We start from the raw sequence: 22,304 nt of genomic DNA, 5'->3' as shown, positions 1-22,304 counted from the left end.
GACATATGGGCGAAGATGGAGCAGAAGAACAGGTATGGAGACAGGAGGGGAGAGGGGTCCTGCTCATACGAGCTCACATCCTAAGGGAGGGTGGACAAACAGGCACAAGAGGGAGCCATTAAAGTAAGGGAGAGAAAGGCGGGGCTGGTGGAGAGAGGGGAGAACGAGAGAAGGAGGTTAGAGAAGGAGCAACAAGGTAAGGGTTAAGTGGATGGTTGGTAGGCTTTGAGGATCAGGTGAGTTTTAAGTGCCCGTTTGAAGGAGCACAGACTGGGTGAGAGACGGATAGAGCGAGGGAGGTCGTTCCAATGGAGGGGAGCAGCTTGGGAGAAGTCTTGGATTCTGGAGTGGGAAGAGGTGATCAGAGTGGAGGAGAGGCGACGGTCATTGGCCGAGCGCAGAAAGCGGGCAGGGGTGTGAATGGTGAGGAGGTTAGAGATATAGAGGGGAGTAGACTGGAAGAGAGATTTGTAAGTGGTGGTGAGGAGTTTGAAAAGGATCCTGTAGGGGAAGGGGAGCCAGTGTAAGGCAAGACAGAGAGGGGAGGCGGAGGAGGAGCGGCGTGAGAGAAAGATGAGTTGGGCAGCCGCATTGAGAACAGAACGAAGGGGGGCAAGGTGGGAGAGTGGGAGGCCAGTGAGGAGAAGGTTGCAGTAGTCAAGGCGGGAGATGATGAGAGCGTGGATGATGGTTTTGGTGGCATCTTGTGAGAGGAAGGGCCGGATGCGGGCGATGTTACGCAGCTGGAAGCGGCAGGTTTGGGCTAGAGATTGGATGTGGGGGACAAAGGAGAGAGAGGAGTCAAGGGTGACTCCCAGGCAACGGAGCTGGGTGACAGAGGAAATGGTTGTATTATTAACCACGATAGAGAGGTTGTGGTGAGAGGGAAGCCTGGGGGGAGGGAAGACAATTAGTTCAGTTTTTGAGATATTCATTTTGAGAAAGCGCGAGGACATCCAGGAGGAGATGGCAGAGAGGCAGTCAGATACACGAGAGAGGATAGTGGGAGAGAGATCAGAAGATATGTAGAGCTGAATGTCATCAGCATAGAGGTGATACTGAATACCGTAGGAGGAGATGAGAGTCCCGAGGGAGGAAGTGTAGAGCGAGAATAGTAGGGGTCGAGAACAGAGCCCTGGGGGACTCCAACCGGGAGAGGGGAGGGGGTGGAGGCAGAGCCAGATGTGGAGACGGAGACAGTGCGGTTGGCGAGGTAAAAGCAGAACCAAGGCACACCACGGCAGACCCTAGAGGAGTAGAAAGCCTGTCACGCAGACTGCTTGTCTGCTGACCTAGTAGTTGGGAGACGAGCAGACCAGGCCTCAGGCCCGCGCTGCAGACCATCACTGGGGGTGGACGACTGACCTCTGGAGTACTGACCTGTGGAGCACTGACCGAAGAGTTAAAGGACTGGAATGGAACCTGGACATCTTTGGTTTGACAGGAAGAAAAGTACTCTTACCTCCTGATGCCTGACTGATAATGGTGTCAAGCTGAGGCCCAAACAAAATACCCCCAGAAAAAGGAATTGTTTCAAGAGCCTTTTTAGACTCAACACCAGCCTCCCAGGACTTAATCCAGAGAGTCCGACAAGCATAGACTGCAAAGACAGAGATCGGTGCCTCAATAAGTCTCATGTTCAGGGCTGTCTCTCCCAAGTAATCTGTTCCACCAAAGGAAGCAGTTCAGAAGACGGTCTCCTGGCCAACAAACCCTCAGATAGATGTTTTGACCAGTGTTCTACAGCTTTAACCCACGCCGACGCCAAAACGGGTCCTATAGCAACACCCGTCGATAAGAAAATTGACTTAAGGACACCCTCAATCTAACTACTTGCGCCGTCCTTACGAGTGGGTAGAGGCATGGTAGTGACTTTAGCCAACCTTGCAAAGGGAGCATCCACCTATGGAGGTGCCTCCCATTTTGCTAGAACCTCAGGAGGAAAAGGATAAACCAACAGGACACGTGGAACTTACGATCTAGTAAAGACCAGGGCTCCTCCAACAAATCCTCTAATTGGGAAGAAAAGGGAAAAGACATGGAAGTCTTTGTCCACTGTTGAAAGAGTGAAGGCTCTGCAGTTTTAGGGACTACTGCCCCAGGAATCTTGAGTAACTGGTGCACAGCCCGTATCAAATTCTCTACACTCTGACAGTCAGGAGGAACTTCCTACACAAAGGAGGAATTCTCCATGTCAGTACTCCCTCTTCCTGGGAATAACAGTCAGAATCTGACTAGGCCGGAACTTCAGTGCGTTCCTGAATGTTGCAAAAAGTTTCCAGTCCAGATTCCCGGACTTAAATTTACCTATAGGAGGAACTCATTTTCTAAGTTTGTAGATAAAGGACCATCAAAAGAAGTTTTATATTAAAAATACTGATAGCATTCTTCTATTCATGAAGATGTCATTTCCCTGCAGGGATGCCGCCTGCACTTACGAGAGGAGGATAGCATAGCTGACAGCAACATAATCTCTAATGAGGAGGAAACGGAAACCAAACCCCGTACTGAAGTCGCAAACCACAGGTCCAGCCAGACAATGACTTCCAGGAACAGAATCCGCCAAACTCACCACAGAGGCAGGGGAATTTGGAGAAGCTAGTGACCGAGCCCAGGCCGGCTCTGCCGAGTTTTCGGAGCCAGAAACCCCTGGCGCACATGGCATGTGACTGGCAGTCTGTGAACACAAAGCCTGACTGTCCCGAAGGCAACTTAGCATTACATACGGCACAGGTGAGCTTCACAGAAATTACCCCAGCATTAACCCTCAAGGATCTCCCCCTATCTGACATGTTACACACAGATAGGGAAAACACAAGTGCAGTGAGAAGGAAGACGCACCTCCCCCAAGGGCCCAGCATTGGATTGGAAGCCATCCATCAGGATAGCACCCTCCACCAATCAAGCACCTAACAGCAGCTTACAGAGACACAGTAACCCCTACCTGACCCAGTCCCCTAAGGAAACTAATCTGTCTCTAACAAGAGTCAACTACCCAGGGGGCCCACTGTCAATTACTACTCCCCTTCCTCTCCCCAGCACTGTGCTGGGAGAGCACTCACTTACCTTCTACCATATTTCTCCTCGTGCACAGTGAAGCAGCAGCTGCTCCTGTGAGCCGCTGCCTAGGGATGCCGGGCACAGCCTGTAGCGACTGTGGCCGGCTCCCCGGAGATATCCAGCGTTTTGAGCAAGGGGGTGGAGACACCTACACGCACCTCAGGTCCCCCACTCCAAGCAGCGCTGCATAATCAGCTTTTTCACTTTGCTGGTCCCAGGATACTGCAAGCTCCGTGCAGAAGCTGCAAATTCAGTGAGCGCTGGTGCCAGTGGCCACAGCATGAAGCCATGGACGTGGCTCCACTGAACCGTCGATGCAGTTCACACAAAAAAAAGCTCCAGCAGCCCGAAACATCCTGCACACTGAGGCACTTTAACTAAACTAAAATTTAAACAGAAAGGAGGGTATAGAGGGGGAGGAGCTAGTGTTAACTAACAACTTTCCACATGCCTATCTCACTACACTATATCCCAATGTCCTTGGTGTCCCCACTTGGATGTGGTAGAAAAACAGAAACCTCATCTCGAGTGTTCCTAATTTATGTGTTAACAAAAAGAAGATTTTTTTACTCACTGTAAAATCCATTTCGCTGAGTCCAATGGGAGACACTGCAACAATGGGGTATAGTAGGTGGACTTGGAACTAGGGCACTTTAAAGCTTAAACTGTTGAATGATAGTTTATCCCCTACTATATCGCTCCCATCGGGAGCCATCTTCAGTTTTATAACAAACCCCAGAAGAAGGGGCCTAACTAGGTGTAACAATAGAACGTAATCTAACAACCCAACAGCCAGGGCAAGTGGAAGGAGTGTCCAGCAATGGACTCAGAGCACTGAATTTTACGGTGTGTAAAAAATCCTCTTTTCTCATTCCTGCCATTTGGAGCACTGCGACAATGGCGACATTCAAAATCTAACCCTAAGGGTGGGATTACTCTAAAACAGCTGCACTTAAGACCTTACTCTCAAAGCTTGCATCCTAAAATTTGGACAAGCCATGGACAGACTGCCATGTACTGGTCCGGCACAAGATTGCAGCCGAAGCACCATGACGTGCCGCCAAGAAAGTGCCAACTGCCCTTGTTGAGTGAATCTTCAATCCAAACGGCACAGGTCTAACCACCTCACTGTAAGCCAAACTAATAGTGAATGATAGACAATGAGCAATACATTGATTAGAAGCCGGCCAACCACGCTTGTGCACATTATACAGATTGAAAAGGGTATTGGTCACATGAAACCGAAGCCCTACTGCCCTCATAGCAACTGAGAGCCCAGACCACATCAAGAAATTACAAAGAAACATCAGAATCTGGAGATTTAGGACAAAATGTCAGAACAATCATCTCCTGGTTCAAGTTAATGTCACATTAATGCTAACCTGTGCTAAAAGAAAATTGATAGCGCCAAAGGCTGCATCTTCAAAGAAAAGAAACTGAGGTCCTTATCAAAACCCTCCTGTTAAAAGGATAACAAGCGTGAAAGACTAAATCGTGAAGTGTGAAAACTGTGGCCGTAACACCACGGAATATAAGCTTTCCATACACGGTAGTAATATGTAGAGGATAATGGTTTCCTCACCACTAACATTTTCTTTACAACCTTGTGGGAAAAATAGGTTTTTTATACTTGCATTAAAACCGTTTCTCTTAGTACATTTTGGAACACAAGGTACATTGCGGTATAGATCGGGCACTTATCTAAACTGAAGATGGCTCCAGATAGGAGGGTCATAGTAAGGTAGGAGCTATCATTCAACAGTTTAAGACTCTACCCCATTGTCGCAGTGTCTCCTAAAGGCAGGAAATTGAAAACGCAAATAATGTCTTTAAGACAAAATTACATGTTCGACTCATGAATTGAATAGGGGCAATAGTGTCAAAGACACAACTATGGTGAACAGCTCATAATATCTACAACTGATTAACAGTTAATAAATAATTAACTGTATCAAACCCTCTAAAAAGGAAAGTGGAGGTGTTGTCCGTAGCAAACATTCAGATTCACACTATCATTTTCAAAAATGTACTAGATAAATGAGTTAGAATCTAATTTGGTTGCTATGGGCAAAGCCTTCACTTTTACTTTTTAGTGTCTTGAGAAAGACAACAGTCCTAAAATGTTGGCATCTGGTAAGATATATGCCCTAATAAACAGTGCTATAGATTTCTCGCTGCGTAAAGAGATTAATATTTATTTGGTTTATATATTAACTGCTTTATATAGCACAAGACTGTATGAGTAAACGTTAAACTTGCAAAACAGCTTGTTTTTGATAGTACATAGAAGAATGGAGAGAATGACTTTTTGTTACTCATAAAAGTATAGATATTAATCGTTTAACAGCTTGCTAAGCAAGCCCAGTTCAGAGCTCTGACCTTCTTAGGTCCCAGGAATGGCAGTAGAGCACAGAGAGGAGTGTATCTCGATCTGGCCTGCCAGGAGATATCAGTGATTTTTTGCAGCATATCTTGGAGCATGGTCCCCTCAGATAATGCCAAGAGCTGGCACTCCATACGGAGAATGTGCAAATAGTGCTGAAAGCAGCTGACCACCACTGCAGACATACCATCCACCTATGATGGAAGAAGAAGCAGGTTAGATAAAAGTCTGTGATGCACCACATTTGTAACTGCAAGTCAGTAAAATGACAAACAAAGGTTGGGGAAATAAAGACTTGAAACAACATTAGAGGATAGGAATGGGCACAGATCAAGACACAAATTTGCAAAAAAAGGTTTTCATTTTTGCATTATTTTCTACTAACATACTAGCCTTGAAGAGGCAAAGTAATAATATAAAAAATAGGTTTATTACTGAAATTTCAGCACCGATCCACAGGAGTTTGGTCACCAGAGAGGCAATCTCATTGTTGTCCATCAAGAGAAATGCTCCCCGGACTTTGAGAAGCCCGGTCAGTTGCTCACGCACACGCTGCAACCAGAGGCAAAGCACTGTAAGAGAGGAGGAGTCAATCAGGTTTGGTTGATGAAGCCATGAAAAACACTATTCACCCTCTGCCACTTTACCTTGAAAGCTGTAATATGGTTCAGTCTGTCTCTCACACAGAGAGGCTACAACAGGAAGGAGAATATCCAGCAAGGTCATGGTCTGAGGAATCATAGAAAAGTAAATAAAAACAAAACTTGCTTGTGATAAAATAAGCAATAATTGTTAAATGAAGTTAAATGCTTGCACACAAATAAATATATACATATATATACACATACAGAAACACACACAATTTATAGTTAGCCAATTTATGCTTTAAACAGATATTTTTTTTTATCATTTACTTGTTGTTACTATACTTTTCTTTATGTTAATCTTTTACCGGACAGTGGGAATGTGCAATATCAAATATTTATGTTTATTCGTGAGTGGCAGACAAGACCAATGAACAGGCTTCAAATATGCTCTGAGTTTTCATTTGCTCAGACTATTTAAACTCAATTGGAGATTGGTTATAACCACGGGGCACTACATAATGTTCATATGAGGTGACAAATATAATATGGGGTGTAGTATAACATAATAGCCTTTGCTCCTATTACCTGGCTGGAAATATGTAATTCACTGGTTAGGAAGTCTCTGCGGCCACAAGTTAGCAGTCCTCGTAATATTGCAAGTAAACCCACTTCATCTACTGGGCAGCCAGGGACAGACACATGCAACTCTCCAAACCGCAGTTCACCAGCAGCTGTAAAGTAGACATTAGGAAAAAGAAAATAAAGAGGTGCTTTCAAAAGATATGAGAGAATTATTACTGTTAATTTCATTTCTTGGATTTAATGTAAGTACAAAAATTAAATTTTCTCATTCATCTTATAGCGCAGCACCTTCCATCCAAAGTTAGCATTTCTGGAAGCAAAGGTGTTAAACCTGTAGAAATTAGTGAATGTGTGCACCGAAGACAGGGCAGCCACCTGGTCACAGGTGGCACAGGGCTTCTACTGAGTAGAAGCCCTGTGCCAGGCTCCCCAGGCCCCCACAAACCTAGCAGAATGTGTCCTCAAATTCTCAGGGACTGGCAATGTATTCCACCTGGCAATGGTCTACATAAAGACTAGCCAGCCTCTCTTTTGTATATCATAGAAACCCAGAAGTGCCTCTGTCCGGCGCACCTCTGTGGTCTGGTTAACATAAGTTTTTAAAGTCCTGACCACATCTAAGGAATGAAAAGAGCCATCTTCATCCTGATATCTACCTTGATGCAAGACTGGAAATACTATGCCTTTGTTCAGGTGGTAAATGACTATAGGTTGAAAAGAAGGCTTAGTCGTGAGGAAGGGATACTTGCAGGACAGAGCCCCTGCTCCAATATTCGCCTTGCTGTAGAGACAGCCAGGAGAAAATTAGTCTTCCATGTTAAGAATCTAAGATCCACCTAATGCAATGGCTCAAAGGGAGGATGCTGCAAAGCATTGAACACCAGTGTTAAGTCCCCGGAATCCACTGGAGGAGAGTATGGAGGCAACACATGCGGCAGACCCTGCAAGAAGGGTTATGGCTCTGGCAAAAGCTCTAGTTTTCTTTGAAAGAAAACTGACAAAGTAGACATTCAGGGAGCTAAGCCTCAACTTGGATCTTCATAGAACTTAGCCACCCAGACCTTCCTGCAGAAAAATCACGCCAACATCAAGGAAGAAGTAGAATACCCCCTAGACCTTTGATAGTTCCTCTCTGAGGCCGGTTTGCAAGCCCTCAGCATGGTCTGACCCACACTATCTGTAAACCCCTTGTCTTTAAATATCATGGCCTCAAAAGCGATGCAGTTAAAGCCACCAGAGGTAAACGCCGGTGCAGGAAGAGACCTTGGCTTAGTAGATCTGGTGTTAGAGGGAGCCTCCACAGAGAGGAGGTCAGATTACCACAGTTCGTTGACCAGTCTGGGTCCACCAGGATCACGCTCCTTCTTTACCTTACTTAGAACCCTTGGTAGCATGGCTATTCGAAGGAACAGGTAAATGAGGGGATAATCCCAGGAGATCAACATGACGTCTTTTACCTTCTGGGGGTACCTTGCCCTTGAGCAGATGCACTGAGTGGTCAATTGCATATGAGACTTGTTTCAATTCGAGATAAGTTCACTCTGAAACCATCTTGCCTAACACCTTCATACAGAAATGGACAGACACCGGTCTTTGAGACAGAAGGGTCTTTACCAGTCCATCCATGTAAGTAGAGGATCTTGTCCTCTGGCATTAAAACCCTCCGAAGGCAGGTGTCAAAAAACAGCCCCAAGAAGACCATCTGCTGAGAAGGAATTAGGTTGAATTTCCTTTAAATTGATTATACAACCGTGCGATTACAATGTCTGAGTTGTCTTGCGGATATGGGCCTGAAGCAAAGCCAGAAAATCTGCCTTGATAATCAGGTCGTACAGGTAGGGGACGACAGACACCGACAGGCATGGCTCTCAGCAGAGCTATCATGCTTGCCATAGTTTACTGTGTTCTGGATAGACCAAAAGATAGGGCCCAGAAATGGAAGTTTTCGGACTGTGCAGCAAACCTGAGGAGACACTGGTGCCCATCCCAGATTGTAACATGAAGGTAGGAGTCCTTGATGTTCATGTAAACCATAAACTCTCCATGCTTTATGATATTGATTACAGAACTGAGCGACTCCATCTTGAATTTGTCCACATGGAGGTGGACATTCAGTGACTATAAGTTTAGGATTGGTCTGAATGACTAGTCTGGCTTCTGTAGTAAGAAAAGATTGGAGTAGAACCCCAAACCCTTCTGAAACTGAGACCACTAATCTGGAAAACAGAAGGGTCTGAATGGCTTCCTGTACAGTCCAGCGTTTTATTTACTCCAGGAAGGCCTGTGGTGACAAACCATTTTTTGGGGGATGTATGATGTACCCCCTTGACAGGATTCCTCTCACCCAGGTGTCTGTGGTGGAATTGAACCACATGTCTCAGAAACAAAGCATACAGGCTCCTACCATGGGGACCCGGGTGGGTTACATGTCCATCATGCTGACTTCTTGTCAGCTGGCTTGGAAGCTGGATGATTAGCTGCCCAGGTCTGCTTTCCCTTCTGCTGGCTCCTGCAAGCGGTGGAGATCTGACCTCTGAAAACTTGGCTCATTGCCTTATCTTAGGGTTAAAACTAGGGCCCAAGGCATTTGCAGGAAAAAAAGGACTCTTTACCCTGTGGCCATTCAGATAATCTGGGCCAAACAAAACCTGCCTAGAGAAAGACAGGGACTCAAGAGTCTTTTTGGACACTGCGCCCGGATGCCAGGTCCTCAGCTGGAGTGCTCGGCATGCGTCCACCACTGAGTTGCAAATTCTAGCCTCCACCACATCAGCGTCAATGGCAACTTCCCCTCACGGATATGTCTCACCAAAGCTTTCAAATTTGATCTGGGTATCCCCAATTGCAGGCCCTCAGCCAGTTGCTCTGACAACCTCTCCACATCCTTATTGACCCAATCCACAGCCAAATTTGGTCTGAAGGAGGCCCCTGCAGCCCAGAAGATGGATTTCAGGGAAACCTCAAGCTTCCTTATCGGTGTTATCATTAAGGAAAGCAGCATTACGGATAGGAATAGTGGCGACTTTGGACAGACAAGCTATGATAGCATCTTCCTGAGGAGGAGATTCCCATTTCACCAATAAGGAGTGGATAGAGGGTCTTGTAAGCGGCAGGTTTAACCCAAGCTTCACACAAAAGTCCTCCAACTGAGCAGAAGAGGGAAAAGGAACAATATACTTCTTTATACTTTTGAATGGTAAATTTCCTAGGATTACAGAGTACTCACTGTTCTGAATATTTAGCACCTGCCTAACGAAATACATTAAAGTCTCTACTCCATGCACACTACTTGGGTCCTCTTCGGTGAATGAGAAGGTGTCCAGGTCAGAGCCCTGAGCTTCTCCTTCCTCCTAGGAGCAAAAGCAGAATCCAACATCCTCACTAAAGAGGACGAGACCTGCACTGACTTAGCTAGGTCCTGAGTCCACGCTGGCATGTTCGATGCATTAGATGGAGTCCGAATGTCCCTGCCCTTGAGATCCAGGAGGAGGCAGAAAAAACTCTGTGGCTCCAGAAGGCAGAAGAGGAAAGATACCTGCTCAGCTCCCTACTTGTGACAAGATGCTAAGAGAGCTTTGCAACCTCCAGGGTCAACGACTTTGACCAGGCTGGTTCTGTCAACTAATGTAGAATCCCCACTGGCTAGCATGGATGCTGGTCCTCTACCATGCATGCCGTACCTAGTGTGTCCTGGCCAGACTGTGCACACAGCAACTTAAGAGTGGCACCTGGAACAGGCAAAAAAACATTGCTGCCGTTCCACCTACAGGTTGAGCCCAGGCAAGAATTCCTTCCACAGATATAGACAGAGTGAGGAAAAAAATGGGATTTTTGATACGTACGTAAAATACTGTACTCGCAATTCTTGGGGGCACTGGAATACCATGGGGTAAAGATGTGGAGTGAGGTGCTCTGGCACTTTAAAGAATTCTGCAGTGGTAAGCTCCTACCCCTCTACAGCTCTAGTGGCTAACTTATTCAGTTTATATGAAGTGACTGCAGGAGGTGGCACATTCTCTGGGGCTGCTTAACAGCCCCATCATTTTAATAATTTTCATTAAAAAAAAATGCTTACTGTACAAATTGCACCAGTGTAGTCGTGGAATCCATCTAGCTTGACTGCCCACTCCTAACGATTACTGCAGGGACAAAATCACCACCGAAACAGGCAGGAGGTTCCGGGGGCTTCTACCACCACTCTGAATGAAGGGAAGTGTATTTCACTGTACTGTCTCGCAGAGTGCACCAGTCTCTATTGTGGTGGCTGAAGAGAAGCAACCTCACCAGCGGACATCCATTCACCATCTGGAATAGTATCCTCACCACGGATGCCAGTCTCCAAGGTTGGGGGGTCAATAGTCCTTCAACAGCATTCCAAGGTCGGTGAATGCCAAAGAAGTTGAAGCTCCCGATCAACATACTGGAGCTGAGTGCAGTACTCAAAGCACTGGTCAAGTCGCAGCTCATCCTTATGTGAATAGCCCTAAAGGTGCAATTGGACAATGCCACATCAGTGGCGTATCTGAACCACCAGGAAGGTACCAGGAGCTATGAGGGAGACGTCTCGCATCATGTGATAGGCTGAAATCTAAGATGTCATCAAGACCTTCTCTCTCAAGCCCGTTCCTGAATCAACATTTAGTACGGCTAGCTTTCACGGGTTGGCTATTGAAGCCGATATCTTATAAGCTAAAGAGCTCTCAGACAGTATGATGCAGACCGTGCAGAGAGCCAGAAAGCCAATTTCTGCCAAGAACTACCATAGTATCTGGGAGGGTATACATTTCCTGGTGCGAGAAGAAAGGGTTCCATAAATTTAGACTGTCCTGTCAAATGCAGACACAGGTCATCTAGATAGAGACAGGGAAAAAAGAAAATAAGCACTCCTACAACAAGTCTTACCACCAATCTAGTGCATGAATAGGGTAGAAGGAAAGGAGACAGGAGCTGCCAGACTGCTGATTCTGCCTGCTATGAATGCTGCTCCAATGTTGGCCCTCTATGTCTGCTCGTTTAGGTAGGTTTTCCAGAGTAGAAACAATGTGCAGGGATGGCACCTCCCCCTTGGGCCCAGCAAAGCAGGAGGCTGCCATCATGAAGGACCCCTCCTGCCTAGTGCGGCACTGCCAATATGGGAACCCACATATGACCACCCTCCAGCACCCAGTGACCCTGCACCTGTACAGGCCCTGATGCCAGGGGCTGACCACTATCGACCTGTGTTGGCAGTGACCAGTTTTTCCTGGAACTTTAAAGTAGCCAAGCTCCATATCCACACACTCTATACCCCAATATCTTCAGTGTCCTCCATAAAATGAATGAGAAAAAAACACTTGTCAAAGCATGATTTTTGACACCAGTGGGTAAGAGGCCTAAAAAGTCACATTGGCATATAAATGGAACATAGTTTGTCCATAACTTGCTTAGAGAATTGAAGAAAAAGAGAATCGGAAAAAAAAACCACACAATGCCGTAATATGTCAAATCTGTGTTTTCTTACTGATGCAACTTGCTCACCATTGTTTAACTGTTGTACAAGGTTCATGGCAGCTTGGGCTGCAGACTCTGCTGTTGGTCCTGTGTTTGCCAGGGAGGCCACAGCTGTTCCTGCTAACAGTCTGGCATCGCGACTAACGTTCTAAAAGAGTCATGTGACAACATCAGTAGGTGGATGCATGCATAAAAGCTCTGCTATAAATAAATATATTTGTGAGGGATATATTATACTATATGCAAAATGAGTTTGCAATTTTTCAAAGGAAAATATAACTTACAATAGGATTTATTTACTTATGAATAATCTATAAAATATGGCAAAATTCAGTTATTCTGCACACAGATCAGGATTTCATTGTCCATGTTGACTTTGGGACGTGACAAAACTGTACTACATACAAGGAGAACCAAAATAATACAGTTCCCCCCACAAAAGACAAAAAACTATTTTTCAGGTTTAAATTCCACTTGACTCAAAAAGCATTTTTTTAAAAGTTGCTTATAGCATAGTGAATATTTGAACAACAAATTGTAACATTAGCTAATCTTTGATATCGAGTACTGACTTTATTTAGCCAGTGTCCTATTATTACTAAATATATATCTATATATATATATATATATATATATATATATAGAGAGAGAGAGAGAGAGAGAGAGAGAGAGAGAGAGAGAGAGAGAGAGAGAGAGAGAGAGAGAGAGATATTTAGTAATAATAGGACACAGTGGCTAAATACAGTCAGTACTCTATATCAATAAGGAGATACAGTGACAGAACAGAGTGACAATTGATAGCTAGTCACCCAAATCTTTATTGAGAAAGGAGAGCACACGCATACATTACACAGTCACTAATAATGGACTGGATAAGGATGTGTAAAAATTAATCAAGTCAAAAAGTCTCCTAAGTTCAGAGCAATAATGAGAAAACAGCAGCAGCAGGAGGACTGCTGCATACTCCAGTGAAGCAGACAGCGGACTGCTCATTGCCCCTGGGTGCCTGGTCACTGTTCTCCAAGCTGACCCCTCTGGGAGCCATTTGAATTAAGAGGTGGCAGCAGAAGAGAAGCACTAATCCTAACACTTATGCCCGACTCTGTATAGCAAAGTTCTCATAGAGAATACTTCTAATGCAATAAAAGGGAAATAAAAAAAAATTCACACTGCCCTAGCAGCCCCACAAAAAAGGGCACTAAATAAAAAATGGAGGAGCTAATGGTGTAGGGTTATAGTAGGGGATGAGCTAAAATGTAAAATTCATTAACTGTAACTTTTTAAATTCTGAGCATAGAATGTGTGTGCACATTTTTTTGTGGTTTGATAAATATTACATTCAGTACTAACCATGTTTTATTGTCCAGTATTTAAAGCTTGCCACATATCAGATCTGTTAATCAGATTTCAAAGTAAACAATGGATTTTCCTAACTTTTCAGTAAATGTCTCAACACAGAAGCCAACGGACAGCACCAACCAATCGTGTGTGGCCAATATAACACAAATATGCATTACCTGGTCTCTAATTAAATGCAGAAGAGATCCCAGAATGCTTTCCACAGGGTTAGGAGTGAAAGCAGAATCCCACACCAATGGGCTAATATTCTCAGCCAGCTCTCTAAACAGGAGAAGGCACAACTAGAAAAGAAAGAGGATATGCTACTATGATTATATTATAAACCTATAGAAGCCTCTTCATAAACAAGTGAAAAAACCAAATAATGCATCAAAATGGCAAAAGACATAAGATGGTAAAACTCAATAAGAAGAGTTGTGATTTTGCTATGTGTAAGGTTATTATTTTCCCAGTTATGTCCCCTTTATGTTCTTTATTGGGAGTGTGTTATCTCTTAGATGAGACAACTATTTTACTTTGTTGTATATATGTTTCATTGTACCATATAGTTCTTGCATACCAAGCAACCTACATGTTACAGGTTTGCATATCCTCCCTCTGATAGTTCTTTCTTTTACTGTACGTTTGTCCAGAAAACAATCTAAGAGTCTTTTCAGCTCATGCAACATCTGTTAAGATACTATTTGTTCAGTTTTACTTCCAATGAAATTGGCTGAACTTTGAGCACCAGAATGTACAGTAAACTGACAACTATATGCATGTTTATATGGACTGGAGAATCCAAAATAAAAGTTCTACAATGTGTAACTTTGCTAAATGATCTAATCCTAGGCTGCAACATTTGAGAACCAAACACTGATAAAACACTTAAACTATCAATTATTGCTCCATTCCAGTCTTTTTGAATATCTCTAAGGGCATCTGTCTATCTGATACAGCTCCCCCATGGGTTTGATTCTGTCATGAACCGTATGTGTGTGCAGTTAGTATGTTCTTACCGTGTTTGTGTGGGCCCTCACTGTGCAATAAAAACAATTGTGTGATTTGCTAGGAAGTTTAGATTGTAATCTTTAATGGGGCAGAAAGTTGAATGATTACAAATTCTCTGTACAGTGCTGCAGAATATCATGAGCATTATATAAACCATAAATAATAACATAATTAGTTGCCTATCCATCTTACTTTGACAGTGAGATGACAGTGACCAGTGCTTTCAACAATTTGGTTCTGCAACATTGAAGACAAATTTAGAGACATTTGTGAAAGCAAGGCTTGCAGATGATTTTTAAAATATGTCCTTCCAGCAGCGCTTCCCTCCAAATACATACATACTGGAGAGAAAAAACAAAAACGTGCAGTGTGCGATTAATCACATACATATGGAAAAAAATAAATATATAAAATCAAAGAACAGAATTTATTGACTTGAGGTAGATGACGTAAGAATAACATGTACAGGGTTCCAGTAACACAACACTTATAATTAGAAGGGGTTTAAGGAGTGGTACCTGTCTGCATGTCTCTGAGCTGTAACACCTGTGACCAAAGAAGGTAAAGTGGGTTTATGAGGATTTGTGAATGTTATATATAATTTTAAACATAAACAGTACATACAGTAGTAACTAGAATACAAACATGGTGAACACCCAACGACTGCACTAATATATACAATAGATTCCCCAGAGCAAGTCTGAGATTGACGTCCTCCCAGGTTCACATGTAGTAAGAGCACAAGAATTCATGAACTGCACATGGGACTTCGTGTAAATAATCACTCACTCAGGGGTATATTTACTAAGCGGTGAATCCGTCTAATCGCCAATTCTCTGCGCTTTGCAGTCATTTTTTAAAACAGCAATTTTATTAAAGACAACCCCCACGGGGCTTTGTCTTTAATAAAATTGACATTTTAATAAATGACGGCAAAGTGCAGAGAATCTGCAATTCATCGAAATCACCGCTTAAGCTAGGCACACACTGCCTAATTTTACACCAACTTTTTATGCCGATCGATTTAACTATAGACTACAAGACACACTAGCCTCGTTATAGATGATAAAGGGAAGAGTGACCGTCCCGGTAATGACTTGTACAGCCAAGTTTTTGTGAACAATAATTTTAATTTCAGGGGTCATGTAACGATATACCGTATACCAAAGACATTAGCATAAAGGGACAGAGCTTTCACTATAGCTAACACCCAAAAACTCATCAAAACAGAAGACAACACTGCCTCTTCATTCATATTTTTTCCCTACGATGGATACAGTAGAAGAACGACAAGCAACTGCACTTCTCCTGCTTGCTGTAGCAAGAAGACTGCAGGTATGAAACTGAAGAGAAAGAAGGAGAAAGAATAGATCTTGTTGAAACAAAGATTGGTTCAAGAGAGACACATTCTCTCCTTTATAAGTTTATTAGTTTATAAAGGTATAAGTGTTGAAAGGGTAAATATGAATAGGTTGCCAATATAGATGTAAAGGGTTACATAACACAAGTGCTTTACACAAGTGTAATGGTCTGCAACCAGACCGGTACAATACACATGTATACAAAACACAAAAAACGTATGTATTCTAGTACAATGCATGGACACTATAAAAGAATTAGCCATTCTGACATACGTATATTTTGCTTTACAAAAGAATGTATATTGCGTGGACAAAAAGGTGGCACAGGGACCTAATTAAGAAGGCAGACATAAGCAATACACATAAAAACGTTGTTTTGGCATAACACTACACTATATTAAACTGGCTGCCATATGCTAGACACATCAATACAATAGACTACTGCTATTCCGCTACAATCATCTAATTAACAAGTCAGTGGTGTGCGGACACCGCACCACATGGGACAGGTACAGGCATCTGAAATTTCCATACGCACGCCGACCAGCTGGAGGGAGTATTGGAGGATTATTGTGGATCGATCGCAAATTTATACACACTACACGATGGAAAGGTGATTGGAACAAAAATATTGAACGGTACGACCAACTAAGTGAGGCGACAAATGATCATTTGGGAAGACTTTCGACCATCATGTCACTACACACACTGACCCGACTTTCGAACGAGCGGTCGTATCTCAGCTGGTTGAGGCGATTATTGGACAAAAAACCTGTAGTGTGTACCTAGCTTTAGTAAATTATATTTAAGTATAAGTATATTTTTTTCTGAATCAAGCACATTTCTTAGGGAATGAACATTAACAAGAAGACCTGTGTGCAAGTTTGTGAATTCTATTGCTGTGGCTTTATACAGCAGGAACACCATATAACATACATTTTGTGGCAGTTTTATATTTTAATAAAAAGGATAAAGCTTTATTGTGGCTTATGGACAGTTCCATTTTATTCTCACCTCTTTACCGTGCAAAAGAGATCTCAGAAATGATTCTCTGTGTTGTGACACCAGACATGGTCTAATCTTCGAGATCTTTAATAATACCTGAAAACAAATGTACACATCATCATCTATTTATACATGTGCTATGTCAGAAATACAGACAATAATATAGGGACACGCGCAATGCAAATTATAATGAGATCTACCCTGGAATGGAATCCATCATACAACCTTAAAAGACTTCCATATTTGGGAGCTTACAACCAAGAGATCTACTCAAGTGTGTGTTAATCTTATACTGCTCATGATGAGGCCACTGTGGCTTACACAACATTATTCTGAATTCAGAAAAAAAATCCAGTATCCAGTACAGTATCTTCAACATAATGAACATAATGAGAATTCCATACTCATGATATTGATTAATAAGTCAGTAAACAATAATGTGGAGTAAGTGCTGGCAAACATTATTAATAGTATTTGCAGACAAGGCTCTGATATTATATGCACAAAAATATTTTTAAAAAATTCAATTTCAGGACTCCAATGCCTGAAGCAGTGATATCTACACAGCAATACTAAAGTGTCCAGCGATGTGACATACTGTAAGTACTGCCCAAAGAATAGTTCTTTTGAACAAAATCCCAATGTTTCATGCACATCAGTTCAGTTCAATGTCATAAATGCAATGCTGCACAGTGTGATTATCAGTATAATTATAAAGTGCATGGTGTTCAATCATTAGGTGGCCAAGGACAAAAAGAATAAAAAATAATAATGTACCCAATAGAAAAATTTATAAAGTGCTCAGTACAAAAATGTATAATGATTGTTGCTTCATTGGAAACATCCACTTATTGAGGTAACATTAATTCCATTGGGTGCACCATTACTTTCTTTGGACACTTGATTGTGCACTGGGTACTTCACAATTATGTTGATACTCACACTTTGAAGCACTGGAGTTATGAAATTGGAATTGTGTTGTGCATATAATATTAAGACTATTCCTCAAAAGGACTATCCATAATATTTATCAACACTTATGTAACATCACTGGATACCTTGGTAATATTACAAAATTCTATCATGGATTCAAAATAGTCCACCCTCATCTGATTGCCCAGATCTCTTGCAGTAATATAGGTCCCACCATAACAGCATTTTTATTATTATTATTATTATTGTAGATTTGTAATGCGCCACAGTGCTCCAGAAGGAGTACAGAAGGGAAAACATGACATACAAGGCAGACAAAATAAATGCAGACATGAAAACAAAGAGTATGGAGGACCCTGCTCACTAGAAAGTTTACAATCAAAGTGGAAGAGGGCACAGCTGAAACAAGAGGAGCGAGTGTGGCTTAGAGATTGGGACAGCTGTGAGGGTGTATTGGTGTGAACAGTATCATAAGGGATAATGTAAGATTTAAAAAAAATAGATGGGTTTTTAGAGTAAGTCTAAAGATTTGAAGGCTGTGGGAAAGCCCGATTGGGCATGGTGGGGAATTCCATAAGTGGGGAGTAGCATGGGAGAAGTTTTGTAGTTGTGAGAGTTGGTTACCAGAGATGACACAAGGGGCAGGTCAGAGGTGGATCTAAGAGGGCAGACGGAGAGTATTTTGATATGAGATTTGAGATGTATGAGTGGGTGGTGTTGCTGAGGGCTTTGTAGTTAAGGGTGAGTAATTTGAATTGGATTCTGGAGGATACAGAGGTCCATTGTAAGGATTTGCAAAGTGGTGAAACAGATGTGGAATGAGAGGAAGATCAGCAGCAGCATTTAGGATGGATGAAAGTGTTGATATATGGGTGTCAGTAATGCCAGATAGAAAAAGGTTGCAGTAGTCAAGACGGGAGATGATGAGAGAATGGATAAGAGCTTTAGTAGCATGTTGAGTAATCAGAGGGACTATTCTGCAAATGTTTTTAAGGTGGAATCGACAAGACTGAAAGAGAGTCTTGATGTGAGGAATAAAGCAGAGGGCGGAGTCAAGTGTGACACCAAGGCAGCGGGCTTGGGAGACTGAGGATACTGTGGTGTTATTAACAGTGAGGGAGATTTGAGGGGAGTTGGTGACTCTGGCAGGAGGGAAAATAGTAAGCTCTGTTATGGATATATTGAGCTTTAGGTAGTGTTGGGACATCGATGTGGAGATAGCTGAAAAACAGATGGTTACACAAGATAGTACAGAAAGGGAGAGGTCAGGGGAAGAGATATAGATTTGGGTGTCAGCGTAGAAGTGGTACTGGAGGCTGAATGAACGAATTAGTGCCCCAAGAGGTTTACCAGGAAAAAAATAAAGGAACAACAACAGATCCTTGTCTGACCCCAACTGATTGTGTGAGTGGAGGAGAGGATGTGCCAGAGGTAGAAACACTAAAGGAGCAGTTCGATACGTAGGAAGTGAACAAGGAAATAACTGTCACAAATGCCAATGCATTGAATAGGGTGTAGGGGAAGAGGGTGATCAACAGTGTCAAAATCTGCAGAGGGGTTCAGGAGAATGAGCATGGAAAAACGACCCTTAGACTTTGCAGTAAGTAGATCATCGATCACTTTTGTGAGAGCAGTTTCAGTGGAATGTTGGGGATGGAACCCTGATTGCTGAGAGTCAAGAATGGAGTTAGAGGAGAAAAAGTAACACAGGCGTTTGTTCGCTAATTGCTCAAGTACGATTTATTTTTATGACTTGTACATCTTTTTCATAAACTTATGTCACACTTAGGAACTTTACTTTTTTGCACTTGTTTATAAAAGCATTGTGCATCTTCTTTCCTACCACTGAGGTCTGTTCATATATAATGCCAGTTGTTTGTGATATATAATCCAGTGCATTCTAAAAGCAAAAGCACCACATTTATTAGGAGCCGATATTTTTTAAGAAATTAGTTGCATACAATGTAATGAAGCTCATTTGTTTCTTGAAGCTACATTTTACTATTTATTATGTCTTTTAGTTTCTTTGAAGGCTATCCAAATCCTTGTGCATATTACTAACAATCAATTCACCTTCTCAAGCCTCAAGAAAAAGCTTAAGCTGTTGCAAGAATCAATCTGACAGGTGAGGATACAAGTAAGTAGTGGAAGGAGTTCATCCTCAGTAAGGTCTCCCAAAATCTGCTCTGCGGATTCCAATGCTTGGGCAGCCTCATCTATATGCTTTTCTTTACAACGCTTCACAGAAGCCCTAAAAGAGAAGTTAATTAGACATGAGGTCAGGCTTTGCAAAATGTGCAGCATTTATTGCAAAGAAAAATATTTGGACTCATTGAAGGTTGTTTACTAATATAGTTGCAAGATAGCAGGGTGCAGTAAGCCATAGCAATTATATACTTGCTTTCATCAGCTTGCCTTTCACTAAACTGATGCTGATTGGTTACTATAGGTTACTGGATTGGCACTTGGGTTAGTAAATAACTAGAAGAAAGGGAATGAAGAAGCATATAGTTTATAACACATTATCAGTGGGGCTCTTCTCAGTGCCTCATCGGGTATCCCAAGATAAACAGCACGAGCGTATCTTCAGTTTGAATATGATGCAGAGCAATGAATGATGACACTCACTTTGCAAACTGCTCGAGCTTCAACGCTACTAAGCTCAATGAGCTTAGCCCCCGTTTTTGGTAGAAACCGACACACTGCCCCGGTTCCTGCAACATTTCGCAAGCATGTACTACAATGGGCGCAGCCATCATGCTGTCAACTCTGACGTCATTCTGATGCAGCTCAGGATACACTAATAATCTACGTAGGGCACAGCGCCACCTTGTGAGACGGAGGAATATCACACAAAACCAATAACTACAAAGTGAGAGTGCATGTCTTCACTGCTCATTAGTTCATTATATAAAGTAAATGTGCTAGGGTTGTTGAGAGCACTGAACATTATAGAGTCATAAAATTAACTTAGTGGAAGAATACAGTATGAAATAAAGCATTATACAAACCATACTTTAAAAAAGTTTTAATTAAGATTATTATGGATGCTTATATGCAAAGCAATACAAGCCTTGACAAATAAGAAACAGCTCTTGGCCATGTAGAACTGCTGATACTGCATGCGGCGTTTTCTTTATTTAAGGCTCTACTCCCATATGTTTTAGATGATGCTAAAGGCATATAAACTAACATTTCAGATTTGTATTTTGTTGTGTTCTGTCTATGTAAAAGCACCACCAAGCTTTTATCTAAGTTACAACATGAATGGGTGCATCAGTTCCAGAGTTACACATACCCTAGTTGTAAGGATTATACAGGCTTTTAACGGTATTTCATATGAATGATCCACTGATTAAACCACTGCTTGGAGTATACATCATAGGTCATTTACGAACCCAAAAACATATATTTGTGGACCATATTGACATTGCTAGAAATAAAGCAAACTTTATTGCAGTGAACAGTGTACCATGTTTATTGCAATTAACTCAAATTTCCAGAGCTATTCACTGCTAAACTAAAGAAAGATTTGTCACAAGATAGCACATATTCTCTGGTTAAACCAGCGGCCGGGGGCACCTGCCCTTCGGGCCGATCCTATAGTGGGCTGTCTTGGGCTGGTTCACTGGGCCATCTGCATTTTTGTCCTTTAAAATGTTCCTAATAGGCTGCTGAGTCGAGTCTTGCTCCCAGGGCTAAAATTTGCCAGCCCTCCCCTTGAGTTAAACCTTAGCCATAGTGCCACGTTCACTTCTGTGGAACTGCACATGGATGTGCAAGAGCAAAACGCAATGACTAAATTCTGCATGACTGGTGGACGTGGGAGAACATTGGGCATTTGTTACTGTACTGGAACAGGCACAGTGAAGAATCTATGTGCAAAAAAAAGCTAAACTTTAAAGAACAAGTTACTTAAATGAGTTGTCAGTCAGTTTGTGGCGGAATATTTGGATGATATCTGTTACGAGCCGCCGCGGCTCGCTTCCTGGGTCTGCTAGTGTCCCGGCTGTCACCTTGACGACCGGGACGTCATTTCCAGTTCCTGGTCGGCCGTTGCCAAGGCAACGGTCCAACGCTTATACTTTAGCGCTGCGTCCCGGCGGTACTAGTGGCCGGGCGCATGCGCGCAATCTAACACAGCCTGTGGGCTGATTAATGTAATTTATATGGGGGCTGTGTGAGACTCAGAGCTAGGCTCTGATTGGTGGCTTGTGGTATTTAGGGCAGTGAGGTCTGCAGCCTCACTGCCGGTTATAGCGTTCTGTCCTCGGTCCAGCTGCCTGCTTGTGCTATCCATTTTGGTTCCTGCTACCTTGGATTTGACTACCCGTGTTTTGACCCCTGCTTGTTATTGGACCTGTGACCCTTCTCTTCTGACCTTGACCTTTTGCCTGGAATTCGGATTTTGCTTCTCTGCCTGTGAGTTTGACCCTTCGCCAACCAGATACAGGCGGTTTCCCAAGTGGTGCAGACTTTATCCCAGCATCTGGCAGTCCAAGAAGGGGCTTCCAGAGACCGGCAGCTCCATCAAGTTTCCGCTGGTGACACACC

At 42.8% G+C, this 22,304-nt stretch overlaps 1 protein-coding gene across 1 annotated transcript in view; it reads right to left on the bottom strand.

The window, feature by feature from the left end:
- The window catches only part of LOC142160965 (tRNA (32-2'-O)-methyltransferase regulator THADA-like), a 62,086-nt gene extending 41,568 nt beyond the window's left edge, over positions 1–20,518 (bottom strand). Inside the window, exons 1-11 of the mRNA XM_075216118.1 lie at positions 20,379–20,518; positions 19,824–20,001; positions 16,827–16,913; positions 14,970–14,997; positions 14,644–14,792; positions 13,620–13,742; positions 12,130–12,250; positions 6,616–6,761; positions 6,091–6,172; positions 5,879–6,015; positions 5,440–5,637 (exon numbers count right to left, since the gene is read on the bottom strand). Coding sequence (XP_075072219.1) covers positions 5,440–5,637; positions 5,879–6,015; positions 6,091–6,172; positions 6,616–6,761; positions 12,130–12,250; positions 13,620–13,742; positions 14,644–14,792; positions 14,970–14,997; positions 16,827–16,913; positions 19,824–20,001; positions 20,379–20,509 — 1,380 coding nt within the window. The 5' untranslated portion in view covers positions 20,510–20,518. The remainder of the gene's footprint in view (positions 1–5,439; positions 5,638–5,878; positions 6,016–6,090; positions 6,173–6,615; positions 6,762–12,129; positions 12,251–13,619; positions 13,743–14,643; positions 14,793–14,969; positions 14,998–16,826; positions 16,914–19,823; positions 20,002–20,378) is intronic.
- Between the last annotated feature and the right edge of the window lie 1,786 nt (positions 20,519–22,304).

This window comes from Mixophyes fleayi, chromosome 1, assembly GCF_038048845.1.
Source record: "Mixophyes fleayi isolate aMixFle1 chromosome 1, aMixFle1.hap1, whole genome shotgun sequence".
In the NCBI taxonomy this organism is placed as follows: domain Eukaryota; kingdom Metazoa; phylum Chordata; class Amphibia; order Anura; family Limnodynastidae; genus Mixophyes; species Mixophyes fleayi.
This window is presented reverse-complemented; position numbering and strand designations above follow the sequence as displayed.